The sequence below is a fragment of the Rattus norvegicus genome, chromosome 10 (assembly GCF_036323735.1).
Source record: "Rattus norvegicus strain BN/NHsdMcwi chromosome 10, GRCr8, whole genome shotgun sequence".
NCBI classification, from domain to species: domain Eukaryota; kingdom Metazoa; phylum Chordata; class Mammalia; order Rodentia; family Muridae; genus Rattus; species Rattus norvegicus.
In genome coordinates this window covers 73,148,010-73,175,278 of record NC_086028.1, presented here as the reverse complement: position 1 = coordinate 73,175,278, position 27,269 = coordinate 73,148,010, and the positions used below count along the sequence as shown (strand labels likewise).

General features: G+C 49.3%; 2 protein-coding genes across 9 annotated transcripts; one reads left to right on the top strand and one right to left on the bottom strand.

Moving 5' to 3' along the window:
- The first annotated feature begins 98 nt into the window (after positions 1 to 98).
- On the top strand, positions 99 to 11,183 carry Epx (eosinophil peroxidase). The gene is made up of 13 exons (NM_001107037.1): positions 99 to 294; positions 415 to 508; positions 669 to 844; positions 999 to 1,116; positions 1,201 to 1,330; positions 2,742 to 2,948; positions 3,944 to 4,262; positions 5,597 to 5,757; positions 6,086 to 6,341; positions 6,862 to 7,032; positions 9,519 to 9,756; positions 10,267 to 10,479; positions 10,773 to 11,183. The coding sequence occupies exons 1-12, from the start codon at positions 219 to 221 to the stop codon at positions 10,466 to 10,468; spliced, it is 2,148 nt and encodes a 715-aa protein (NP_001100507.1). The 5' UTR covers positions 99 to 218; the 3' UTR covers positions 10,469 to 10,479; positions 10,773 to 11,183.
- Mks1 (MKS transition zone complex subunit 1) lies at positions 7,828 to 22,680 on the bottom strand. Of its 8 annotated transcripts, none has more exons than XR_005489747.2 (19): positions 21,979 to 22,680; positions 21,450 to 21,559; positions 20,039 to 20,109; positions 19,488 to 19,643; positions 18,453 to 18,550; positions 18,223 to 18,351; positions 17,904 to 18,008; positions 17,204 to 17,321; positions 16,522 to 16,578; positions 15,503 to 15,545; positions 15,002 to 15,067; positions 14,352 to 14,431; positions 13,949 to 14,018; positions 13,755 to 13,862; positions 13,058 to 13,191; positions 12,543 to 12,625; positions 12,355 to 12,452; positions 11,559 to 12,260; positions 7,828 to 11,323 (listed from the first exon to the last, which is right to left on the bottom strand). XR_005489747.2 is itself a non-coding variant. In XM_039085574.2 (18 exons), the coding sequence occupies exons 1-18, from the start codon at positions 22,056 to 22,058 to the stop codon at positions 12,172 to 12,174; spliced, it is 1,695 nt and encodes a 564-aa protein (XP_038941502.1). In that variant the 5' UTR covers positions 22,059 to 22,680; the 3' UTR covers positions 11,392 to 12,171.
- Positions 22,681 to 27,269: the final 4,589 nt, after the last annotated feature.

Below are 27,269 nucleotides of genomic sequence, written 5' to 3'. Positions count from 1 at the left end.
GTTCCAGAGCTCCGCCCAGGGGCTGGGCTTCTGGCGGCAAAGTCCCGCCCCCTCTACCCCAGGTTAGGATATAAAGTCTCTTAGCTCCTTCCAGGGAAGAGTAAGCAGAAAGAAACCATCTCAGGTCCTCTAGAGGAGAGAGGAACGGGACACTCACCTCCGTGGTGTCCGTGGGTATTGCTTGCCTGCTCGGCTGTAGCGAGGGTTCTGCTTGCACGATGCAGCTGCTGCTGGCCCTGTTAGGGGTCTTAGCCACGTTCATCCTCACACAACTCGCTGAGGGCACTGTCCCAGGTAGGAGACTCTTAGACACCAAGGCAGAAGATTGGTCGAAAGCCAGGATGTGGAGGGAAAACACTTGCTATAGGGAGTCTGTGACTCCCTTGAATACTGACTCTCCATCCTTTTGAACAGCTCCCCCCAGTCCAGTGGAGAATTCAGTCCTTCAAGACTGCATAGCAGAGGCGAAGTTGCTGGTGGACACTGCCTACAATCGGACACAGAAGAGGTGGGCCCGGGACTGGGAAGGTCACTGAGGGAGGACGGGCTCTTGGCAAAATCATCTTAGCCAACCTGAACACCTGAGCACTGTGGGTCTCCCTGCTGGGCTGAGGATCTAGGGTAACCTGCACCCTCCTCCAGCTTCCCCCATCTCCTCTTTGGGACAGCATTGTGCAGCGTCTTCAAAGCGGCTCGGCCAGCCCCATGGACCTCCTGGCCTACTTCAAACAGCCAGTAGCAGCCACCAGAAGAGTTGTTCAGGCGGCTGATTATATGCATGTGGCCTTAGGGCTGCTGGAAGAGAAGCTTCAGCCTCAGGAATCCAGACCCTTCAATGTCACTGGTACATTTGTTTCCCCACTGAGCCCCTAAGGCCTGCCCTAGCCTGGGGGTGGAGGAAAACCAGACGTGGGAGGTGAGGTGAGAAGCCTAGGGGATGTTAGATGATAAAGGGGTGGGACTGAACAGCGCTAGGACTCTGCCTCCCTCCTCCGCAGATGTGCTCACAGAACCGCAGCTGCGCCTGCTGTCCCAGGCCAGTGGCTGTGCTCTCCAGGACCAGGTCGAGAAGTGCAGCAACAAATACCGAACTATAACAGGGAGATGCAACAACAGGTGAGTGTCGGGGCTCCGCCTCTGCCCTCAACCCCCTCTCTCGGGCCCTGTACCCTACTAATACTCACCTACTCATTACCTCAGGAGGAGACCCTGGCTGGGAGCTTCCAACCAGGCCCTGGCCCGCTGGTTACCAGCTGAGTATGAAGACCACAGGTCTCTCCCCTTCGGCTGGACCCCTGGCAAGAGGCGGAATGGCTTCCTCCTTCCTCTTGTGAGTCAGAGTGAAGGGTCTGAAAAATGTTTTCCCTCTTTTAAATACAGAAGGTAAAAACAGCCCTGGGTTGTTACAGATGAGGCTCAGGTCCCATCTTCCCCCCACTCCCACTGACTGGCTGACCAACTGTGCCCAGTTTCTTCAATAGAAGAATCTAGAGCTTGTGAGAATAAAAGTGAAGCCCTTGGCATAAACAGCTGTATAGACCATGCTCCCTTAATGCTACCTCCTAATGGAATAGAGTTGCTTTATCATTCTCATGAGAGGACTGGTGTCAAAGCATCACCCTGCCCCTCTGTCCACTTTCCTCCTTCCTCTCCCTTCCTCTCTATCCCCTCCCCCCAACCCCATGTATGTGTGCATGTGCTTGTGTGTGGGTCACCCAGGGAAGACCCTGGGTGTCTTCCTTTGTAGATTACCACCATCATGTTTTTTGCGACCTGGTGGTCTCTCACCCATCTGGAAGTTTGCTGTTTCATGGAAGCTGTCTGGCCAGTGAGCTATGAGGACTGGCCTGTGTCTGCCCTCAGTGCATGGGCTTCAGGCACATGAACAATGCTTGGCTCCTCTGTAGGTTCTAGGGCTTGGAATTCAGGTCATAGCAAGTATTCTTACCCACTAAGTCATCCTCCAGTCCCTCTGTTTTATGTTTTGAGTCTGTAGTCTAGACTGGTCCAAATTTAGGATGCAACCCAGGAGATCTCAAACTCACAGCAGTCTTCCTGCCTCTGCTTCCAGGGCTGGGGTTATAGCTGTGGGATCCACGTTCAGGTCAGAGTATCTTGCTGACTCTAAAGAGCCATGCGCCTATGTGTCCATGACTTGTAATCTCACAATTATCAACTTTCTTTAGATACGTTAATCCAGCAATCCCCTACCTGCCTTAATATTAATGTTAAATTTTATCCTACTGATCCTTCCGTCCTCTACCCAGATCTGTTTATTACATGTCACCTTGAAATCAGCCCTGTTTCTGAAGACCACCAGTTCTACAATCTGTCTACAGATTGATCTGTTTATCTCTCTGGAACAACTGGTGGGGGTTCTTCCGGTCTGGACCAGCCCCTCATACTTGATGATATACAATCTTTCTGTGTAGTTCAGATTGGCATGTAACTCACTAACAAGACTGGCCCCGAATTTACAATCCTCCTGCCTCAACCTCCCAAATCCGGGGATTATAGGCATGTGCCACCAGAAACCTCAGGCCAAGCTGGAAGACCATCGTCTTTCTGGGAATGGCAGCCACCACGAGAAGGGGCTGCATCTCTAAGAACAGAAGGACTGGGAGGAGGGGGCGGATGGGAGACTATTAGCTCTGGCAGGAACTGGCACTGAGACCCAGCTGGTCGCAGCTCCTGGCTCTCACCGAGAGCCCAGACCCATGCCCACTGTACTCCCCCACCAGGTCCGGGCTGTCTCCAATCAGATTGTGCGCTTCCCCAGTAAGAAGCTGACCTCAGACCAGGGCCGGTCCCTCATGTTCATGCAGTGGGGCCAGTTCATCGACCATGACTTGGACTTCACCCCAGAGTCCCCAGCCAGAGTGACCTTCAACATGGGCGTGGACTGTGAGAAGACCTGTGCCCAGCTGCCTCCCTGCTTCCCCATCAAGGTCCCTCAGCCAACCTTCTAGGTCTCTGGGGTAGCTTCCAGCCTAGAAAGAAGGGTGCCAGAGAGAAATAAGCCCCACTCAGAAATCATAGATGGCCCCTGGTGTGTGTGTTGGAGGGCTGGGGGATGGGTGGGCTCTACTGGGGTTTCATGGGGGAGTTATATGAGACAGGCCTTGACCCGTTGGACTGACTCCAGCAGAGGAGGCCTCTGGGCCCTACTTTTAGAAACTATCAGACACTCTTCCTGGGTTGGTATAGTCCAAGAAGCCTGCAATTCTTGCCAACTCCTCCTGGTCTGGGGCTGTTAGCAGGGTCTTCCTTCAAGCAAGGACACGGTAGGGCACTAGGTGAGAAAACACAGAATTGGCACGGGTATATCCACAGACTCAAACACACACACACACACACACACACACACACACACACACTCATTCATAGACACTCTAATACATATTCAACCAAAAGGTTTGCTTCCTTGCAGTGGGTAAGGAGGCACTCAGAGGGGGCTGTTTATTACCAACGCCCTTTCCTCCAGCCTTGGTGCCTCCTCTGCGGAACTCCCCAGGTCTTTGTAGCAGAGTTAGCATTTGCATTGTACAGCAGGCCCCGCTAATGCTGCCTCCGTCGAGCTTGGTGTAACTGCCTGTACAACAACTCGTCTCCCGGAGGCTCAGTCTCTCCTCCAGTTAGATGAAGCTCTTCATCATTTTAAAAAGCTTCATGGAGGGCTTGGGGATTTAGCTCAGTGGTAGAGCACTTGCCTAGGAAGCGCAAGGGCCTGGGTTCAGTCCCCAGCTCTGAAAAAAAAGAACCAAAAAAAAAAAAAAGCTTCATGGAGGGTAGGGGGTTCACCTCAGGGGCAGAGCACTTGCTAGTCTTGGAGGGCTTCCTGGAGGAGGAAAGTTTTGAGAAATGTCAAAGTTCAGTTGGGGATACCCCAGTATAGTGAGTGCTATGGAGGGGCCCCAGAGTGACTGAGAGCTCTTCACCCTAGATACCACCCAATGACCCCCGCATCAAGAGCCAGCGAGACTGCATCCCTTTCTTCCGCTCTGCCCCTGCGTGCCCCCAAAACAGGAACAAGGTCCGTAACCAGATTAACTCGCTTACATCCTTCGTGGACGCCAGCATGGTGTATGGCAGTGAGGTGTCCCTCGCCCTGCGACTTCGAAATCGGACCAACTACCTGGGGCTCCTGGCCACTAACCAGCAATTCCAGGACAATGGCCGAGCCCTACTGCCTTTCGACAACCTGCATGAGGACCCTTGTCTCCTGACTAACCGATTAGTACGCATCCCGTGCTTCCTGGCAGGTCAGTCTGCAGGGGAGTTCGTCTTCCCAGGAGAGAAGGGCATGATGGGGTGTGGTGAGGAGACGTTAGTGATGACCTGGGGGGGCCCTCAGCATGGGGCACACCATGGGTACAGAGCTGTGCAGTCACTGGGAAACCTAGCACGTGGGAGGTGCCTATCCCCTGGGTGTGGCCAGGGACCCCTGCTCCATTGCTTCCAGTGACTACTTGAATGTCACTCTAGCCAACTATAGGAGTTTGATCCAGTATCTGCCCATTGCCCTTAGTCATGGTCCTGAGACCCAAGAGAAGACACTGACTCTTCTGAGACAGGAAAGGGCTGGCTCTTCAGTTACCTGAACGTTCATTTTTTTTCTCTTTTAGGCTGGCGTGTGCTTGTATTTTTGTGTGTGACCGTGTGCGCGTGTGCATGTGCGTGCGTGCCTGTTTTGTGCCTCCCTTCTTGTTACACAGTTCTACATTTATTCGGTCCCTCCCTCCCGATGTCTAGTTTGCTTGCTATTTATAGTCCTTACCCCAGCCTTCCTGTGTGGTTATGATAATGACAGTAATCACATCTGGGCCATCCCTGAACCTCACAGCAGCCCTGAAAGGTGAGGAGGATCATCCTTTATTTACAGATGTGAGGCTGAGGCTGAGGAAAGATGGCCGTGCTCAAGAGAGCAGAGCTCTGAGGGCAGAGCCTATCCTGGGACAAACCTCCTGGGTCTCTGCTCCATCCATTCTGCCTTGCTGCTTAACTAAAACTCACTCTATAAGGATTGCACAACTATATATTCTGGGGGAGCAGCATGTGCCCTCACCAGAGGTCTCCAGAAGCTTAGTCTAAACAAGACTGTCGGGGATGGTGAGAAGCCATTGGGTGGCTGTTCTTGCTGTCCTTGCTTGCCTATGGGAGAGGTCTGGGTATAGAAATGAGCCCTGCTCTGTGTGCCTGTCCCCCTTATTCCTTGGAAGAGCAGCAGGTGGAGAAACAGATGCAGACAGGGGGGCATGTAGTCTTAAGGTCATGGTTCCTAGCATTGTCTCCCCAGAGTGTGGTCTGGGCTGCGGATCTGGCATTCTTGTAGAAAGGAAGCACCAGGCAAGAGGAACAGCATCTGTCCTGTGTGTCTCACTTAGTTCTAACCAGGTCTAGCTACTTAGGGACCCAGGAGCCCACCACGCTCTCTGTCCTGGGGAAGAAGGTGAGGGTTGGTAAGGAGCTGCATGACACAGCTTAGATGGAGGCATAGCCTCTGCAGGTTTGCCTCACCTGTTCTCTGAGACCCAGACCTCAGTCTTCCCTTCCGAAAAGAGTCTTATAATCTTGAACTTGGGGGGGGGGTTTCAAGGTGACAGTCGGGCAAGTGAAACCCCCAAACTGGCGGCCTTGCACACGCTATTTGTGAGAGAACACAATCGCCTAGCCACAGAGCTGAAGCGTCTGAATCCCCACTGGAGTGGAGACAAGCTGTACAATGAAGCCCGGAAGATCGTGGGTGCCATGGTCCAGGTAGGGGGCCCAGAGGCCAGCATGAATCTGAGGGAGTTGCCCAATCTTTGAGAACATGGCTTTGAGGCAGTACCCTAAGGCTTCTGAGTCTGGATGCTTGGGGTGCATCTCTACCCCTGGTTCCAACACTGACTGGGATTCCATCCATGGCATTTCTTTGGATTCCAGTATCCCATCCTCCGATGGGAGATTAATGTTGCCACGTTTGACACAATGGCAACAATCGCTAGTGTGCCCGAGAAGCCTTTTGAACAGCAGAAATCTGTGCAGAGGAAGAGGAGGGCGGCAGGCCCCCCGGGCGACACTCCTCCCATTCTGTCTCTGTCAGATCATCACCTACCGAGACTTTCTGCCTCTGGTTCTGGGCAAGGCCCGGATGAGAAGAACCTTGGGTCCCTACAGAGGGTACTGCTCCAACGTGGACCCCCGCGTAGCCAATGTCTTCACCCTGGCTTTCCGCTTCGGCCACACCATGCTGCAGCCCTTCATGTTCCGTTTGGACAGCCAGTACCGGACCTCAGCACCCAACTCCCACGTTCTGCTCAGCTCTGCTTTCTTCGCCAGCTGGCGTATTGTATACGAAGGTGACTGGGTTTCCCAAAGGCAAAGGAGGAAGGGTCCAAGCACCCCTTCCCCAGGTGGGCTGTGGTCTGCTGGTCCGGCCTCTGCAAATGCTTCCTCTGGATAGTGGACAGACGGCAGCCATCAATGAGTCTCTCCTGCCCTAAGGGAGGAGTCCCTCTCCTATCTCACTCACTGGGAATTAAACCCAGGCCTTGTGCATGCTAGGCAAGTGACCTAACGTTAAGCTATTCTGCCTCCCCTTTTGCTTTTAAAATTTTATGTAAGGGCTTTACTAAAAGTAGCCCATGCTGGCCTTGAACTTGTGATTGTCCTGCTTCAGTCTCCTGAGTAGCTAGGATTATCATTGTATCTATATCACCATGCCTGACAATGGGGGGTTCCTAAGCAGGGGGCAGGACAGACTGAGGTCAGAGTAGTATATCCTGGTCCTACAAAGAGCCCCACTTGCTGGCTCGGCATCATGGGATGACCTCAGGAGCTTCTAAGAAGCTGACCAACTCTTTCGTTTCGTGAAACCAGGTGGCATCGACCCTATCCTCCGAGGTCTCATGGCCACCCCAGCTAAGCTGAACCGGCAAGATTCCATGCTGGTGGATGAGCTTCGGGACAAGTTGTTTCAGCAAGTGAGAAGGATCGGGCTGGATCTGGCAGCTCTAAACATGCAGCGCAGCCGGGACCACGGGCTTCCAGGTGACGGGGTACCTCAGACAGGGCCGTTTTGGGGGTTCAGAGCAGACCTGGACCCTCCCTTCTGACAGGAATGAGATAGAAGTGGTGTAGAACAGGTAAGACCCATGTTGATGCAGCGGAAGCACCCCCTGACCCCATGATCTCGTGCTTTCTGACTCCCCATCCCTGTCTGCTAAAGGGGCCCCAGCTTTAGCTTCAGCCTGGGACTAGGTCAGGGGACAAGGAGGTAAAGAGGAGAAGAGATCAGAAAAGCAATAGACTTAACAGGCTTAACAGGCACGAATGACCCTTCCCCACCTCCCTGGCAACTTCAGAGAAGAAAGCTTTAAAGTTTCTAGGACCAGAGAGATTGCAGGGCCCTGGAAGGGAAGGAGGAAGAGAGATGGGGAGAAAGTCGATTAGGATTAAGGCCCCATGGGACTGTTTGGTGAGGACACTGTCACCGTGTAAAGAGAACAGACGTTCCTGTTCCATTTCCTTATTCCAATGACATTCAGCGGCAGCTGTCCCAGCCATCGTATAGATGAGGAATAAGTCAGAGATGGCTAGTAATCTACTCAAAGTCACAAAAATACGAAGTAAAAAGCTGACTTCAAAATGTCTTCATTCTTCCTGTTGTTTGACACCATTCAACACCACAAAGAGGTTTCAGGCCCGGTCAACCTTCCTCTCTAGATAGAACCTGTGGCCCCACGTGTCCTGGCTGGTCCCCACTCAATTGTAAAGGAGTCAGGGCTTCCTAATCTGCTCACTACAGCAATGGACAGACACAGGGCAGGCACTGGGACATCAGGGTTTCTTTTTTTTTTTTTTTTTTTTGGTTCTTTTTTTTCGGAGCTGGGGACCGAACCCAGGGCCTTGCTCTTCCTAGGCAAGTGCTCTACCACTGAGCTAAATCCCCAACCCCGGTTTCTTTTTCTTCTTCCTTCTCTCTCCGCTCTCTCTGTGCATGTCTGTGGGACCCACATGGAAGTTAGAAGCCAATCTCAGGTGTTATTCCTCAGCTGCCCTCTACCATGTATGTATGTATGTATGTATGTATGTATGTATGTATGCATGCATGCATGTATGTATGCATTTGTTTGTTTGTTTCTTTTTTTTTTCAAGACATGATCTCTCTGTATAGTCCTGGAACTAACTCTGTAGACCAGGCTGGCTCAGAGATCTGCCTCCCTCTGCCCCACTCTCCCACCGAGTGTTGGGATTAAAGGTGTGCCACCACCACTCAGCTCTGCCTTGTATTTTTGAGGCAGTGTCTCTCACTGGCCTAGAGCTCACCATGCAGGCTGAGTTGAGTGGTCAGTGCACCCCAAATCTGCCTACCTCTGTCTCTCCAGCACTAGAACTAGAAGTGTGCATGACCTTGCCTATAATATATATTTAAACCTGAGTTCTGGAGATTCAATTCGGGAAGTCCTTATACTTGTGTGGCAAGCAGAGTGATTTCCCTGGCAGTCTTAACTTAATGCTCCTGACAGCTAAGGAGCTGTTGGCGCCCCCTGCTGGAAGGCTGGTGTTGCTAGCCACTCAGATTATCACAGTGTAACTTTCTGTTCCCTATAAACAGCTGTTCCCTACAAGCCATTTCAGAAATACCATCCTGAAATGGCTTTTGCAGTCTCCTCTAGTCCCTTCCCCAGACAACAGCAAGTCTAGAATTGTACTGCCAGCTTTGAACTCCAGTTAGTAGACCCTGAACAGCCTATGACTGTGTAGACTTAAGTACACGTACTGCAGGGTACTTCACAAAGGTACCGTGCTGTCTTAAGAGGTACATAACACTTAGTGATAATAAAACCTGACACAGTTTAGATGTCTGGAAACTGTTGTTTGTTTTCTCATTTAATCATCCCTTCACGTACTCTTCAAACCTTATTTTTAGGAACGTTCCGAATAGTGTGCCTATAAAATGTGTGTAGATCAATCATGATATTAAATGTCAGATCTGTGGGGGTCAGGGTTAGTAAAAGGCTTGCTTGCCCAGCAAGCATGAGGATCTGAGTTCATTCCCCATAAACCACTTTTTTAAAAGAAAATGCCAGGCATGGGTGGCATATTTTTGTAATCCCAAGTGCTTGGGAGGCAGAGACAGGCAGAAGCCTGGGGTTCTCTGGCTGGCCAGTCTAGGTTAGTTGATGAGCTCCAGGCAAATTAAAAAAAAAAAAAAAGACAGTGTCTAACAAATGACACCTAATGCTCACCTTTAACCTCTGGATGCATGCACACCCCCACAACATGTGAACACATGCACAAGACCAAATTTGCATCTGTGGGCTTTGTACATCAGGACACACTGCTCAGCCCAGCACACACGAAACAAGACTGTCCACCTACAGTCTAGAGAGGGCAGTGATCTAGTGTTTAGACCTCCGGGATCTTCTGGTTCCATCCAGTACCAACCACAAATATACTTTGGAGGATCTGTGGGGAGCAGCAGAAACTAATGAGAGACTGACGGTGTGGCTCTGACTGGGCTCCCCTTACAGGATACAATGCCTGGAGGCGCTTCTGTGGCCTTTCCCAGCCCCGAAACTTAGCCCAGCTTAGTCGGGTGCTAAAAAATCGGAATTTGGCAAGGAAGTTTCTGAACCTGTACAAGACGCCCGACAACATTGACATCTGGGTGGGAGCCATAGCAGAGCCTCTTCTGCCGGGGGCCCGAGTGGGGCCTCTTCTGGCTTGTCTTTTTGAGAACCAGTTCAGAAGAGCCCGAGACGGAGACAGGTAAGTGGCCCAAAGGCTAAAATAACCCAGCACTGGACAGATACAGCACTGAGAGGCTGGACAATGGAGAAAGCACCCTTTCAAGCTTCATTTCTCCAAAGGTCTCAGGATCTGAGACCAGGAGGCTTCTCCGGGCAAAGTGGGGCTGAGGAAAAGAAATGCTGCCCCAGACAAGATTGGAGCTTCCATAGGCCAGAACAGCGACTAGACAGCCTCGATGTTCTATGCTAGTGGATCCCAGAAGATGTGGGCAGAAAGAGCTAAACCTGATTTCCCTCTAGTGAGCTTGTGGCTTAAGACCTGACTCCTTATTTGGATGTGGCCTATGCATGAGTTCAAGTCCATTCCTGACTGCTTAGACTGCTGTATTCTTACTTCTGGGCAGTTCACTTACGGAAGTGGCAGGATTATGGAAAGTGGATGAAATGGAGTACCTGAGTGTCAGGCACACGCGAGGTGCTCACTGCACAGTGACTCCCCAACCTTCTCACAGTTCTCTTTGACCGACAGATTCTGGTGGCAGAAATGGGGCGTTTTCACCAAAAGACAACGCAAAGCCCTGAGGCGAATTTCTTTATCTCGGATTGTGTGCGACAATACTGGCATCAGCACCGTTTCGAGGGACATCTTCAGGGCTAACATCTACCCACAGGGTTTTGTGAGCTGTAGCCGTATTCCCAAGTTGAACCTGTCAGCCTGGCGAGGCAAATGAGGCTTCTGCAGGTAAGGGGAGATCTGGAACGGGTCAGGCCCTAGCACCTCTCCGTGGAATAAGACATCCCATCCACTAAACAGTGACAATACACTTCATCGATAGGAACACAGTACTCTTTCCTAGTGGCTTCCAAGAATGCTAGCTTCTGGGCTGACAGTCAGTTCTGGGGTCTAGGACTTGGTGGGGTGAGGAGAGGGACAATCAGAAGTATTTAACTGACTTCAGTTTTGTCACAACTCCTAAAACAGCTCTTTGGATATCCAACAAATTCCTCATCTATTTATTTCTGCTATTCCCACAGGATTCTACGCCAGGACCCCAAGCCTTGGAGATGAGGGCAACGGGGAGATCATGAGGCTGCTCTCTCCCCCGCAAACCACTGTTTCCTGCTGGAGCTTTTGCTGGTTACACTGAGAGCTGGCTTTGCTGGTTGAGAGTATCAAGGGTGCTATGGCAACAGGCCCACTTACCTTGGGAACCTCTTAGATATCAGGCTATGAATCAGCACCAGATATAGGAGCCTATGAGCCGGGCCATAAGACTTTGAGGTCTCAGCAAGACACTGCGGGAGGGCTTCCAGCACCTTCTTCTGCCCCTGCCCCCCAGCATGACTGGAAGGCCACAGTCCTGGCTCTCAGCTATCCCATCTTCCTCGGGGCCCGCAGGAACAGCAGCACTGATACTTCTTCTACCAATAAAACAATGCAAGGGCAGGGCCTGCTGTCTCTCTGTTGGGCTGGGGAGAAGGTAACCTTGGTCCAAAGCTTTGCCCCGCATAGTAAAGACGAGGGCTGCTAAAATGCAGCCTGGGACTCGCCACATGGTCTCTTCTGGAGTTTTAATTAAGAAACACTGTGAAGGAGAGAAAGGCAGAGTTTGGACCTCCAGAGTAGAAAGAACCAGAGTCCACAGAGGATAAGTCAGTATAAATACTTTTTATATGAAAAACAGACAAATGCAATAAAAGACCCTACCCAGCTGGCAGGAAGGACTAAGAACTTATCCCAGGCCATGTCCTAAAGCCAGCCAGCCCTAAACTGTAAGGGGACAGAGACTTAGCCAGGAAGTTGAGGCCTCTTACCCTCACCTTTCCTTGGAAGAAGCAGGAGACTGAGCTCTCGAATGCATCTTCCTCCTTGGAATATGCCAAACTCCATCTTGTTGCTGCTGCTGTTGTTTTGCTTTTGTTTTTTTGTTTTGAGATCAGGTCTCACTATGTAGCTCTGGCTGTCCTGGAACTCAATATGTAGACCAGGCTGAGCTCTGATTCATAGATATCCTCCTGCCTCTGCCTCCTGAGTACTGGGATGAAAGGTGTGCACCGTTACTCCTGGCTGCCAAACTCCATTTTAGAGCTCTCTGCCTCGGAGGCTCCATGACAAACCAGGAAAGACACTGTATTGAGGACAGGCTAATGCTGGGTTTACCCCATATGGAGCTGCAGACTACACAGCCGGCTTTGTTATGATGCCCATGTTTGACAGCCAAAACAAGAACAGGCTGTAACGTGGGGTCCCAGGTCTCAGCCTTGTTTCTACATGGAAGAAAGCAAGCCCTGCTGAAGGCTACGCAGAGGAGCCAGCTGGAAGTTTCTAGATCATCCAGTTTGGTAGACCAGTGTGGTCTCTAATAAGCAAGATAAAGTGAGAGCGCTGGATGCAGACATCTTTTCCTTGCTGCACAGGTCAGGTTGCAGAGAGCTAGGCCAGCGTCCCTGTGGGGCTCACAAGGTCTTGGGGGAGGCTCTCTCGGGCCTCCTGCATGCGGCGCCGGGCTCGACGGAATGCTTCTGTAAGGGAGGGAAACATTGCCACGTAGTCAGCTACTGTGGTGTGGAGAAGAGCGTGGCCCTGGGTGTCCAGATGACGGAATGGGGTGCCTACCTAGCACGTTGTGTGTGGAACTCTGCTGGCTGAATCCTTCCAGACGGTCCAACACACTCCTCATTTGTTTCCGGAGGGAGTTCGATTCCATGAAAGCCCTGCAGAGAAGCCAAAAACACAGTTAAGGCTGTTCTCCAGCACTCAGTGACAAAGGGCTCAAGGCTCCCAAGGGGCTCAGTGTCACTCACCGGGACTGCTGCAGGCAGTGCAGCCGGAAGGTGACCGTACCCGTCGTCTCAGTGCGGAATCCAAAGCGGCTCAGCCGCTCCCCCTGGGCAGACAGCGGAGACAGAATGGTTTGTGAGGACTAGACCAGGGCGCTGCTGCCATCTGGATTCCTATTCTCAGGTAGTACAGCATCACTGAGTAACTTTACTCCGTTATTCAGACAGCAGCATCACAAGGGGCGCCAGGCTCCACCCTCATTTAAGAATGAGCAAGAAGCAAGAGTGCTTCTGGCAAGTTCATTCTGCATCCGATTACCAAGGCCTTCAGTGGTAGAAAGAAGAGATCTCTAATTACACAGCTCCCCAAGGACCCCTTGTATAGATATTTGTACCTCTAAAATATGGGCAGGCCTGGCAGCATAGGCCATAAGCAGGGGCTATATACCATGAGTACCATGAGCACGCTCAACAATGAGAGGAGGGCCACAAACAGGAATGTAAGTTCTCAGCCTGAAGTCTCCCCAGAGATGAGTCACCTTGAAGGTTCCTGGTATCCTCACATAGGATGGGTCCTCCAGCTCCAGGGAGCCACCAATGAAGAACCTCCTTAGCTCTGCCACGAGGCCCAGCTCCATGGGCCTCCACGTGGAGGCAGTCAAGGTGTGTGATCCTGTGCAAGGAAGAGGGGGAAGGGGCCGAGTTCCATCCCTGACTTCCCAGCAATGACCTGGGTTGGTGATGACCTGGCAAAGGTTAGCGTGGTGGGTGACAGTGCCTGACTGGAAGACAGGAAGACAGAATCTGAGCTATTCCAGGCATCGCTGTGCTCTAGACAAGCTTGTCAACCTCTGAGAACCTGCTTCTCTTTTGACCTTAGTAAAATGTAGAAGCAATCAGGACACTACGCCTCACAGAGGGGCTGGGAGAATTAGAGGGGGTTTACTACAGTCCCTGGCACACAGAAACTTCTATGGTTGGTGCAGCTTCTCTCTCAAGGTCTAACTGGAGGACTGCGGTATGTGACAGCCCATCAGGCTGCTGGACCAGGTCAGTTCCGGTTTCACAGTGTCTCTTATGGGAAGGGAGAAATTCCACAAAGCAGCAAGGGATTTTTCCAGTTAGAGCTCCCAGTTCCTAATCCTCTCTCCTTATCAGGAGCATCAGAGTTTTTGGGAAGTGCTGGTCTTGTCGATAGGAGAGAGGGCATCGGGAAGGGCAGGGACAAGAGGTTACCTGGGGTGACAGGCAGCACCACAGCCCCGTAGCCTTCCACACGATACCTCTGCCAGAAGTCCAGTGAGAGGACCTTACAGTAGAGCACGGGCCACTCTGGGAGTGATTCTGGAATGTGAATGAGGTGGCACAGGGACCTTTGTTAAGAGAGGACCCTGGCTGTGGATTAGTGAGGCTGAGGGTCAGTTACTCACCATCTGATTCATCCTCATGGAGGAAGAAGGCTTCAAACGTGAATGGAAAGGAGAAATAGGCCACCTTGTCCTGGAAAAGAGGAGTGGGGTGTCATGTTCAACTCAGTCACAGGGAGGACAAAGCCTCATTGGAAGGGGTTCTCTGTGCCCAGTGACAAGGTCACCTTCACACAGGGGAAAGGAAAACTGTCCGACTGGTAGGAAGCCACAGGCAAAGGCACAGCTGAATGTGAGCTGCTGCCATTCTCTAAGAGATCAAAGAGCAACTCTGGCCCAAGCAGCCCCACGGAGCCCACACAGAAGCAGCCCCAACTATGGCTCCTCCACAGAGAACACAGGGTTTGGCCTGATGAAGCTTCAAATGCCACCCGGAGCTGCTATCCCCTGGCAGACACCCTCTCACCCTCCATACCATTCCCAGGGATCTGGTGACACAGGTCTGGGTTACTCCCGAGAGCTGCTGGAATGATGGGCTGGACCAGTCTGGAAGCCAAGGAGCAGACACAGTAAGCTCATGAGAGAGGGTGGGAGGCCATGTGAGCAAACAAAGCCATGGCAGGGTTCCTTCACACATTCATTTGCCCACCCACTGGTCCACACAATGTCATTTGTTGAGTCTGCTGTAGGCTGATATGTTTGGAGGCTTTTACAGCCAGATTGTCTCTCCTGGAGCTAATAACCTACTGTGCCTATGAACAGGGCAAGAGACATAGGTGTAATTAAGCTATGGAATGGGTGCAGTCGTCCCCTAGAGAGGTAGAAAGTAACACAGGTCAGGTTTAACCTCAGAGGTGCTCAGTTTAGGGCCAGCAGGAGAGGAAGAAATTCACCCAGCCTGGAGAGCCCTCAGTGAGAAGGCAGGACTATGGTGCCAGAAGCCGAGAGGAATGCTTCATAAAGAAAAGTGAGCTATGTCAGGTGCTTCAGACAGGCCAATGTAGTGGAAGGACGGGGGCACCTTTAGAATTGAAATGTGGAGGTGACCTGTGACCTTGACTGGTTTCAGTGGGAGTGGACAGAATGTCAGAACAGAAATGTCTGAAAAGCACTTACTCGTAGCTGGCAGCTCCACAAAGAAGTGGACATAGAGGTTGTCATGCTCATAGCCTCGGGCTGAGACTGAGAGAGAAAGCAGAATGTAAGTTTAGCTTGCTCTCTTACTACCCTTACCACGCAGTCTAGTCTGTCTTCCTTCCTTTCCTTCCTTCCTTCCTTTGTTTCTTCCTTTTTTTGAGACAGTTTTTCTCTGTGTAGTCCTTGAACTCACTCTGTAGACCAGGTTAGCCTCAAACTCACAGAGATCCCCCTGCCTCTGCCTCCCCAGTGCTGGGATTAAAGTTGGGTATCACCACCACTCAGCTACTCAGTCTAGTCTTGAAGGGCCCAAATGCCCTGCAAAGAAAGCCTTCTCGGGGCCCAGGAGCCTCAGTTTCCAGAAGACTCATCACTCAGCTTCCCAAAGACCATGTCCAGCCCAAACTGAGCCAAGGTGAGTAGCTACTCTCAGCTCCAACAGACTCTCTACCTAGCCTGGCTCCAAGATAAGACACTTACCTACCTCTCCATTCACAAAGAGCCGGAGGGCACCCGGGGCAATCTACAGCAGAGGGAAATGGGAAGGTATCAGGTCTAGAGGGAATCAGCATGCCCCACCTCCAGCCCTGTCCCCAAATCTGCAGAAGGCCTTACACTGGAAGAACAAGCTTGGCCACACTCTGCATGCTCTCCACCCTGACACTTCTCTAGGGGACGCTTTCCTATTCCTAAGACCCTCCGAGTAACTGCACAGTATTTCAGTATTACAGTATTACTGTATTACAGGGCGGTCACTAGAACTCACAGGCAGCCAGCTTTTCTTCTTTAGTTGTTTATGCCATCTGTCTGGCTTTTTTTTTTTTTTAACATGAAAATCTTGCTCATGGAGCAGAAAACATTACAGGTTAATTTTCTAGAGAAGGAGTGTGGGGAGGGTGGTGATGGTGGTGGTGGTGGTGGTGGTGAGTAGTTCTACCTTTGTTTGCGGGTCTAGAAATTGGTGGCGGGAAACACAGAAAGGACCCCAGAGACTGACCTAACCTGTTTTAGTTTTTGTTTTCTAAGATCCAAAACATTTGACCAATAAAAATGACATCTCTTTGCCTATCTAAGGTGTTATGGAATAATATCCACGTGAGATATGAGGAAGGCATTTTTGATCTTTATAGTGTTTTTAAAATTAATTGTAAATTAATGCATGGCTGCATTACCACTGATAAAACTCTCCAAACCACCAAACCCCAGAGAAGTCAAAATGCCTGGTATGGACTTCTCACTGCCCAATACGCAATGACCACTACCCACCCAGCCTGTCCCAAGAGAGAGGCCAACACAGCATGTGTGCCCTTTCTGACCCCGTTCTAGGCACGCAAGGGCCCATGTCAATATGCAGGGTCATGGAGGAAAGAAAATCGCTTCTTTGACCTCCTTTCTACCCTGCAGAGTTCGTCTTGGAGCCATTTAGAGAGGCAGACACCTCCTCTACAGTCGGACACTCCCTAACAGCTCGCAGTGCTGCTGGAAGTTGAGCTACCCACCATCTCAAAGTCTGTGCCCACGAGGCTGCTGAGGTACTCCTTGTGGCGGCCATAAAGCTGAGGAAACAAAGCAAACCAATCCTCGAAACTCAGCTCAAGCCAGACCAGGGTTTAGTTCTGACTGGGAGAAAACCAGAGGAGGGAGGGCAAGCACCCGAGACTGATATTCTTAAAGAGATGTATAGCGGTTTGCGGCAGGGCACAGGACTGTGCCACCAGACAGGCATAAGAACTGCAATATCAACACTAATCACAAAAGGACTGCTGTCAAATCAAGGCTAGCCTGGGCTACATAGGGAGTTCCTGGTTAGTCTGAGCTAGATAGAGTGAGACGGCCTCAACACATATATGCCTGCTAAAAGATAACTAAACTACAGTGATACACAGAGGCTCTGAAGTGGGCCAGCCTGGGAATGAACCTGGCTTTCAAGTTAACAAGCAACATTACCCGGGTCCCTAACTTAGGGTCCGTGTTTATAAAGTGGTAATAATGTTCACCTCACGGGGTTGTAAGCGCTAAGTGACAGGACTGGCACAGAACATAAACAACACTCAGCTGTCACGTCAGCTGTATTTTCTGCAAGGCGTGGGCCGCCATCTTTCTCAGCAGTCACCCAGACATAGTTTCAGCTCCTGACACAGGAGCTCCTTCCTCCAGGATTTGGAATAAATTGGTGCTTACGTCCTTGAACACACGCTGCTCCCGCTCTTCCTCCTCTGGTTGTGCGAGGGAGGACACGTTGTCAATTGTGTATTTCCAAGCAGATGTGTGTTCCTGCTTCTCTCCCTCAGTCTCGATTCTGTGAGGTCAGAGCCACGAAAAGGATCATTTGTGTTGGTGAGAGGTGGCCTTCCAGCCCCAGCCCAGGAGTCAGCTATGCTGGTAACAAAGCTCACTTGAGGTATATGACAGAGAAGACGGTCTTACAGATGATCAAGGGAGGGAAATGGTGGTAAAGCAATGAGGGCACCAGATCACACCCGTGGGATCTGGACCCATTTCTACCCTGAAGACATGGGGGGCCCTACAACACTCAGTTCTCTCGCCTGAGAAATGGACAGTTTGGCTGTGTTTGGTTGCTAACTCACAGAGCTGTCCTCTCAGACAAAAACGGGCAAGGCTAGCCCTGGCCTGGCTCAGTCCACCTCCCCTGTCCTACCCAGCCCCCATACTCTGCAATGTAAGAATCCTCACTTAACGACACAGCTAAAGTGATCCTTTTGTTGCACATTTTCTGGATGTCCCCTAAAGGCCCACGGCCCAGAGCAGAGTGTGACTGGGAATCAGACATTTAGAAGATCAGGGCTTTCTGGGAATCTGCTCAACCAGAGGCAGGAAGGGCAAGAGGGGAGGTCTCTGTTGCACTTCTCCCCAGTCCTACCTGTAGGGTCCTTTGATGCCAGTGAAGTCGGGCTTCACTGTGATCACTCCATTGCTATCCACCTTCAGGACGCAGAGGACATGTTCATGTATCTTATAGCCAAGCCTAGGAAGCAGGACGTCAACATCAAGGTCTGGGGTCACCAGGGAAAGAGAGAGGTAGTCGGCCACTTCAGGGACAGGAGAGGGGATGCGGTGAGAACCTTCATGGTGATGCTTTTCCTTTGAGTAAAGCAAAGGTGAGAAAGAGGCCCTCCATCCCAGGAGGTGGGAAGGGAGGGGGAGGAGGACAGGAGCCAGCAGGGCGAAGGGTCACTCACTTCCCATACGGCCCCAGGTCTGCCATGATATACATTGTCTGAAGAGGGGTGTTAATAGCATGGCTGTTCCTGATGAAGTCTTCTGAGGGCTCCCATGTGATGATTCGAGACTTGAGTTTGCTGCCCTCCCTAGGAGGGACCACAGGAAAGGGTCAGTGAGAGAGATCATGAGGTATGGGAAAGGTCACCACGAGAGAGCACAGAGACCACCTGATCACTGCTGTACTCACACCCCTCGCCTGTCCTGGCGCCGCCGCCTGACATTCGCCATCCGCTCAACCAGAAACGATGGTGCCTCGCTGGCTGAAGTGGTTATCTTCTGACAGTACTGGGGAAAGAGGACAGGGTTGTGTCAGAGCGATGGGAGAAACACCTGGAGGGAAGCCATCCTCTGACCCCTCCTCCAGGATGAAAACCCAACAGGCAGAACCTCACAGTTGCCCGTGCTGGGCGAGGGGAGAGATGACACAGTCCTACCGTGGCTTGGGCTTCCTTAGGAGTCTAGAGACAAGTTGTGTATGCTAACAGTAACATCAGCCTGCCTTCTCTGAACACATGTCAACAAAACACTGGGTTAAGTTTGCCTGGTAAATGTTGATGCTAACTAGGTGGCCAAAAATGCCAAGTAGGAGACCAGGGTTTGTTTTGTTTTGTTTTGTTTTGTTTTGTTTTGTTTTTTGAGAAAGTTCTCACTTGGGTAAGCTAGCACCAACTGTATTTTTATTTTCTCAAATTTATACACTGCTGTCTCACAGCTCTCCTGAAGAAGGCAGTCCAATCTTTCAAAGGACACCCACTAATTCCTGCTCTCAGCAGAGCTCTAAAGGTTCATGGATACAAAAATCAGAAAATACAGTTCTGCCTTCAAGGAATTTACACTCTTCCTGAAAAGACATATAATACTGGAAGAGAATGTAAAACAAGCCCACAGGGGCACAGGCAAAGTGACAGGCATCCAAACACATTCCTCTTCTCACCTATAAACTCCTGACTCTGACTGAATTTTAAATATTGTTCTAGACTCTGCCCGTCTATGTAGTCAGTTCCTATACTATCAGGTCCCACAGTCCCTCTGGCAGGAGGAAGAGCATCAGCCACACTACCTGTGTCTACCCACTGCGGCCTGGCTGCCAGCAGCTCACAGCAGCCTCTATAACCACCTGTGTGTCTCCCTTTGCTGGCTTCCCCTTACCACATAGAGCCAGTGAGGCCAGAAAGCTAGGGGAGACAAAGAAGAAAGCGATGGGCCCCGGAAGGAACAATACCTCTTCTAAGTCGGTGTATCTATCCGAGTCGGTGTAAGTGAAGATTCGCCGGTTTTTCCTGCCACCAGAATTCTCCAGCTTCAGGACCTCTTGGCGGTACTGATGATCTAATGGGCTCTGACACGCGGATTCATTTTGGTACAGGTCAACTTCAAACTAAGGTCACCACAAAGAAACAGATCAGCTGGGACTATCTCAAACTTTGGTTCCTGTAGCTATGGAAGCAAATCACTTCTAGCGGGAGCTGACATGTTCTCAAAACCGACTGTCACTTTGTTTAAACGATGAAGGGCAGGGGAGATCTAAGAATGTTCTAGTTAGAAGGATCCAGGCTGATGTTCTAATCTAACCATGTTACTAGAGATGCTACAGAGCCCAGAATGCTAAACTGAGCAGTGGTAGCCGTTACATTACAATGGCTACGTAAACATAACGGGAGAAAGTATAAGCCACCACAACCCTTTCTGGAAATCAGTTTGACAGTATGAGTCAGTGGCCAGGTACGAGACAGGTAGGTGGAGGCAGACTGAGGACAAGTCATGCTGGCTCACCTGGCTAAACAGCTTCTCCTGCCACCCAATTATAACTTCTTCCTCCTCTTCTTCATCAGGGCGGTGTCCACCTCCAAACACAACAGAATGAATCAGACCAGCCACACTTCTTCCTCGGTGGTTGGTTATAACCAGTGTTCCTATATTTGTTTCATTTGGGTCTTAAAATTTTTGTTATTGTTGTTTGGAAGTGTCTCGTTCTGCAACCCAATCTGACCTCAAATTCCAGATCCTCCTGCCTCAGCCAGAAAAATACTGACATTACATGTGTATACCACCAGGTCTGGCTTCAAAGTCCTGATTCACAACGACCACGAACCCCACTGGAATTCAGTGACTCACTAAGCACTCACTCTAGACAAAGAACGCACATGCTGGACACACTTTGGTTAATGCCAGAAGAGAGATTAGGATCTGAGGTGTCCTAATCATTACTCTAATTTGAATAAAAGGTAACTCTGCCTTCCAGGAAATATAATCTTGTCCAGTACAAGGAACTGAAATTTAGTTAGAGGCTGAAGAGTCAGCCCTTCCTCAATCCTGCCTGCATTTGCTGAATTGGCTAGATAAACATCCTGATGTTTTTCTGAAGCCACCTACCAAATCATCCATAAACATTAACTCAGGAGACCATCAGGAGAGGGAGGGAAGGCAAATAAATTTTTTTAAGAACTATATTTAATACACTCCTAGTTCTGTGCATCTTTCTCAAGACACAACCTTTGTGATCCACACAAAGAATGCCTAAGAATATTTCTGAGTAGAACGAGAAATAACAAAAGCACTAAAGATTACTGGCCCAACATGAGACTCTTGTCCTTTCTTTTGGCTTTGAAGGCAAAGAACAAGAAATCACATTTTTCATGCAAACTCCTATTTTTAAAATTGTTTGTAAGTGTATTTACACATACATTTGGAGTTTGGACCATATTTCTCTTAGAAGCCCTTTCCCCCATTCCCCCCCCCACCCCAGTCTCCCTACCGACCCCCCAACGGCCCCCAATCCCGGTCAAAGTCACAACTAGGATGAGTAAGATGGCTCAAGTCCCAGGACGCATCAGGTACAGAGAGAGAACTGAACTGGTTCGCAAAGGTTATCCCCTGAACTTCACTCTTGCACTGTGGCATGGGCTTGCAGACACACAAATGTAAAGTACAATGTAAAAAAAAAAAACAAAACAAAACAAAAAAAAACCACAACAAAAAAAAACAAAACAAAAAAAACAAAACAAAACAAAACAAAAAAAAACGAAACGATTGCCCAGGTTCAAACGCTTCCATATTCCCCAGCTATGTGACACTGGGCAGCAAACTCAACCTCTCTGAGCTTTCTGTTCCTCCTCGGTACCCTACTGCCCCGCACCCTTGCCTCAGTTCTCAAATGATTCTATTCTATTCCACAAACACCCACTAGCAGCTTGAGGAGGCTTAAAAGTGGCCAAGTCTATGAGGTCCTTCCCCATCTGGGCAGCAGGCTGGTAATGAAGGAAGTTGCTTGATGTGATTCTTTGCAGATGAACTCTGTCAAGAGAAGAGAAGTCCCAAATGTGCGTGTCAAAGACACACAGCAAGGAGATACACGCAGTAAGGATGGGAGAAAGAAATCACAGAGGCAGAGGTGCCAAGGCGGCAGCTAGAGAAGAGGTGGGTAGGGGCGTCTGATGGATAAGTCAGTGAGGCAGGACAGAAGGGTCTGAGGGCTTTGAAAGTGGCGAGAACTTGAATGGACTTGAACAGGGGTGAGTCTGGAAGGTGTGTTTGTAAGCTTTCAGTGGGAAAAGATCCTGAACCAGAACGCGCACAGAAATGGCAGAGGAAGTAGTTGGGATTGTAAGCGGAAGTAGGGGCCTCTGAGCATCCAAAAGCTTAAGGGTGGAATAAAGTTAGGGGGCCCTGGAGCTTAGAGTAAGGGGACCCTGGAGCTGGGGTGGAGTGACTACCGGAGGCGCAGGTTGCGCACGGGGTCCCGGGAGCGATACACGGCCTCGCCGGTGTCAGTGCTCCAGACGGCTTCCGCCATGACAGCTGCTTCGCGCGGCGACCGCGCCGGAAAGCGCGCCCCGTTCCCCTGGCAACGGAGACGCTGGCTTCTTAGACAAGGGAGGCTCTGCGCACGCAGCTCTCCACGCCTGCGGCAGCCAGTCCTTAATGTAGAAGCAAGGGACCCTCAGCAAGTGAGCATGTGTGACGTCTGCAGCCTTGCTTGTCCTGTGTGAGAGCTAATGCACTGCACAAATGAGGAAACCGCCATCAGCTACTTTATTTAGGTGCAAAAATGGTGATGGCGGCCAGAACCAGGTGACCAGAGTTCTTGCTTTCTGACCAAACACTGCCTTCCACTGAACATTTGAAAACTTTGGCCTAGGGGGCGTGTAGAAATGGCTTAGTGGTGAAGAGGTTAGTGACTAGACTTCCAGAGGAACCAGCGTGCTCAAATGGCCACTCACACCTGTCTGTAACTCCGGTTCCAGAGGGGTCAGACACCTTGTCGCCTTACAGTGGACATACTGTGCGCAGACGTATTATGTTCAGCCAAAACACCATTATGCATGAAATAAATAAAAAAACTTTTTTAAAGAAAGAAAACTCAGGCTTAAACAATTGGTGAGTATGGTTGAAAGGACATGCTACGAAAATAAAACATATTCTTTGAAGAAAAAAACCACAAAGAAACCTGTAGGGCAGGTATATCAGTAGTTTTGTGGGTACGCACTGAGCCAGAGAAAGAAAAAACAAGGAAGCCAGCAGTAAAAACAAGGAATCCAGCAGAAAGGAAGGAAAGGGTGTTTTCCCCGTGGCATGTCTGTTCTGGATTATTAAGCAGTTAAGATTCCAAGCCAGCCCCTGAAAAACCAAAGTGACATTCAGAAGTCATGGTTCACTGGAGCATCAAAGGAAAGATAGTATAAACTTAATTCCGGCTGTTTGGCAATATCAATATTGGTAATAAGTATTTGACAGTTGCTGCCCATTCAGCTGAACAAGCAGTTGTTGCCTGGACTGAGACATTTCATGGCCATTTGATTATAGGGCAGAGAAGTCCTGGGCGCATTAGCTACTCATTGTGTACACTAAGAACTCACCACAAATAGCACATACCCAATGGGACCTCACGCAGTTTATATTGACTGTAACCCTCCCCAAAACCTCTCCAAGAGATACTTTATTGCAATTTAAAGGATGAAGTTACCGAAGGCCAGGAGTAAATTAAGGGGCTTCTTAATGAGTGCCGAGGTGGTAAAAACAGATTCCAGCCTGGTTTGGTTTTTGTGGCCTCAAACCTTCCACTGACTTACTGTCTCCCATCCACATCCTTAAGAAAATACAATTTCCGGGGTTGGGGATTTAGCTCAGTGGTAGAGCGCTTACCTAGGAAGCGCAAGGCCCTGGGTTCGGTCCCCAGCTCCAAAAAAAAAAAAAAAAAAAAAAAGAAAAGAAAATACAATTTCCAACTAAAGAATGATTTCTATAGACTGAAACCATGGAGATGGAAAAGCAAGTCAATCTGATTTTTTTTAAGCTGAGAATATCCAGGGGAGGGGGTTTATGTTTGGATTGCCAGCACTGGAGGCATAAATAAAAGGACTTCAAGTCTAAGACCTCATTTTAAACAGAACAAAACAAAAGAAGAACAAACAATTAAAAAAAATCAATCAAGAGCTGTAGAAATGGGTCAGTGGGTGAAGACCTTTGTCACTAAGCATGATGACCTGAGTTTGATCCTTAGAAGGAGAAAGCTTATTTCACAGAGTTGTCGTCTGACCTCCACACTTTGGCATGTGTGCCCACACACCATCACCACCACTAATAATAACAGTAGTAAAATTAAGCTTTTCCGTGGCACCTCCCAGGCCATTGACTGTGTCAGGGTAAAGCCGAGTATCTCCTTCCCAGCTACTGGCTGTGAGAAACTCATTGGAATGGACACTGAACATAAACTTCATGTGTTCTGTGACAGACGCATGGTCCCAGAAGCACCCGCTGAGGCTCTGGGTGAAGACTGGAGGGTCATGGGTCCAAAACAGTAAGGCAATTGGGAAACAAGGTTTCCCCATGAAGCAAGGTATCTTAACCCATGGCCGAGTGCTCCCACTGTTGAGTAAGGGGCATTCTTGTTATAGACCAAGGAGAACTGGAGAGAGGAAGCACAAGTCTTCTTGCAGATGCGTGGTGGGTGCCAATCAGAGTTATGGGTTATTGGTGGGGGAAAAGGAGAGAAGAATATCCCTAGACTGACAGATACTACTGTGCCTTGGTGGTGAGGGCTCCAAAGAGCTTGCAGAGTCTGAAAGATTTTCAGTCTCTCTAAAGATGATGCCTATCAGTTGTCAAAAAACCCTTAAATAGGGGTTGGAGATTTAGCTCAGTGGTAGAGCGCTTGCCTAGCAAGCTCAAGGCCCTGGGTTTGGTCCCCAGCTCCGAAGAAAAAAAGAAAAAGAAAAAAGAAACCCTTAAATAAGGAAGGCATGAAGCCCGAGACCAAAGCACCCACGATTCAGCATCTTGCCGCTTCACGTGTCCAGCAACACAAATGCTGACGTGCTGCTCTGAAGAACAAACACATTAGGAAAAGCAAGGCGGAAGTTGTAGGATATGAGAAGGAAGTCAAAGAAAAGGAAAACACCAGGAGACTGTCCTCAATGACAGCTTCTCCTTTTTTTGGTGTTGTTTCTCTCTCTCTCTCTCTCTCTCTCTCTCTCTCTCTCTCTCTCTCTCTCTCTCTCCCCTTCCTTCCTTTCCCTCCCTCCCTCCCCCCTCTCTTCTTCTCTTCCTTTTTTAACTTTTTATTGACTCTTTGTGAGTTTCATACCATGTACCCCAGTCCCATTTATCTCCCCTTTCTCCCCCTTGCACCCTCCCATAAACACACACACACACACACACACACACACACACACACACACACACACACTAAACAAAGCAGCACATAGAAAACATCTCCTTGTGGAAGCTGTAGTGTGCCACAGTGTGCCCCTCAGTATACCCCTCTGTCCACAAATCTTCACTTGCAAACACTCATTGTGGTGAGTCATTCATTGGTCTGGCTTAAGGCCTCTGGTGTCTGTCACACCATCAATACTGGATCCTCATTGGGACTCCTCACGGTTATCCTGTCATTGCCCTGTGTCATGGAGATCCTGAAGCTTTGGATCAGCAGGATTGTCCCTTTCATGCACCCCAACAGTTCACAGATGATGTAGATTTTGGGGTGGGTCAACTCAAAACTGTGGATCTGGGCCTGGGTGATAGTTGATCTGGTCAGCCTGCTGGCTCCCTCTTATCCCCACCACAGGGCAAGCTCTCCGGCACCACTCTGGCTAGGCCACTAAATGCTGCCTTTGGGAGGAAGCAGGGTCAGGTCTCCCGCTCTCTTGCCCTCAGGGCCGGCTTACCTCCCCACCATGCTTCCAGAGCCAGCTCCACTGTGTTGCCTGGCCAGGACCCGAGTGCTGCAGCTGGCTATGGGCTGGGCCGGCTCTGCTGTGCTCACACCCACGGGGCCAGCTCTGCTGTGCCCCCACACCAGGGCCAGCTCTGCTGTGCCGTCCAGGTGAGGTGCAGGGCCCTCTTCTCTGAGAGCTACCACTGTCGAAGGGCTGGGTCAGAGAGCTTCTACTCCTGAGTCCAGTGAAAAACCCAAGCCTTGAGACCTTAAAAAAATAGCATTTGGGGTTGGGGATTTAGCTCAGTGGTAGAGCGCTTGCTTAGCAAGCACAAGGCCCTGGGTTCGGTCCCCAGCTCCGAAAAAAAGAAAAGAAAAAAAAATAGCATTTAAGAACTTTCTTTTCATAGACAACTACAGCATGACATGAGCAATACACAATAATGATGCAGTCTACATCCACAATTTAGTTTTATAATCAAATCAGACTTTCACCAAAATAAATCTGATGTGATTGTATGCAAAATTTTTTATCATGCACATGGTATGGAGGTATAGGGCTGCTTGGATAAGTGAACATAATATTTTTATACAAATCTATGTTTTTTACATTTCTCCTTGCCTACTGATTCCTAAAAATACAGTTTTTAATTTATTCATTATTCATTATTGTTGAGACAGGGATTCTCTGTATAGCCCTGGCTATCCTGAAACTTTCTCTGTAGACCAGGCTAGCCTCAAACGCAGAGATCGGCCTACTTCCGCCTCTCCTGGGAGTAAAGACATGCATCACCACTGCCAAATTTGTCTTTTAAATCTGAGGTCCCAGAGTAGGAGTCAAAGGTTTACTTTTGGAATTTTGCTTTCTGAAAAGAGCTCTTAGTTCTTAGCAGAGTCTGGAGAGAACTTGTACCTTGATTTCAAGAATGGCCTGAATTTTATGTATTCTTGTCATTAGCTTTTTATGTGTTATTTATGTGTTAGGAAAACACTGCAAACAGTCTATCCAATCTGCCTTTTGTATCCGTGGGTTTTCCATCCATAGATCTAATCAATTACCAAAGACCAGGTTCGACATTCAGGGCAAACTGAAGCAGGGTATAGAATCGGTGACTGGCCACGCAGCAGACTTTTCTCTGAGGGAATAAAGCTTGATTCACTGGAGCCAGCATTCCCTGCGACCAGCTAGAGATGCTTTGAAGTCTTTGGGGGCCTGGTCAAAAGGAATAATGAAAAAAAGGGGGAAAGAACCACACACACACACACACACACACACACACACACACACACACTGGGTGGATGGAGCAAACTCCAATGATCCAATGATCAGGCTCCAACAACTTTATTCTTTTTTTCTCTCACAGCTTATACATCCCAGCAAAATCTTTCAAGCAGAACAAAAATCACAATGTAGTTACATTCTGTTTTTCTTTAAATGAACAATTATAATGAGTATATGTAAGAAAAAACATGCTCCCCAGAACTCTCACATGATCAAATGTTTTATGTATTTTGGATTTAAAAAAGCAAATTATTCCCAAGAACTCACACAGATTTGCAACTAAGCAACTTGTTATAGATTAGCAAAGCATAAGCAAGCAAGATAATTTTCTCAGCCAGTCACTTTTTACTGTCAGGCTGCAATTTGTGATTACAAAAAAAGAATTAATTATTTTAATATTTATCTTAAGAAATAATCATACAAAAATCTTAAAAGAACCACAAATCTAAACCCTTATATAAGAAAGTCGTCTACCTTAAATCCTCTGGATGCACATCTACTCATTAACAACTTTATTAAATCATATCAGGAAGCTCAGGGGAAAGATGGGTACGAGAAATTAATCA

Excerpts from the sequence above, each read along its gene's own strand:
- Epx (NM_001107037.1), top strand. The coding sequence starts at position 219 with ATGCAGCTGCTGCTGGCCCTGTTAGGGGTCTTAGCCACGTTCATCCTC. Across the intron at positions 295-414 it reads CGCTGAGGGCACTGTCCCAG|CTCCCCCCAGTCCAGTGGAG; the intron begins GTAGGAGACTCT and ends CCTTTTGAACAG. Across the intron at positions 509-668 it reads TACAATCGGACACAGAAGAG|CATTGTGCAGCGTCTTCAAA; the intron begins GTGGGCCCGGGA and ends TCTTTGGGACAG.
- Mks1 (XM_039085574.2), bottom strand. The coding sequence starts at position 22,058 with ATGGCGGAAGCCGTCTGGAGCACTGACACCGGCGAGGCCGTGTATCGC. Across the intron at positions 18,551-19,487 it reads GATACACCGACTTAGAAGAG|TACTGTCAGAAGATAACCAC; the intron begins GTATTGTTCCTT and ends CTCTTTCCCCAG. Across the intron at positions 12,261-12,354 it reads TTCCACACACAACGTGCTAG|AAGCATTCCGTCGAGCCCGG; the intron begins GTAGGCACCCCA and ends CCTCCCTTACAG.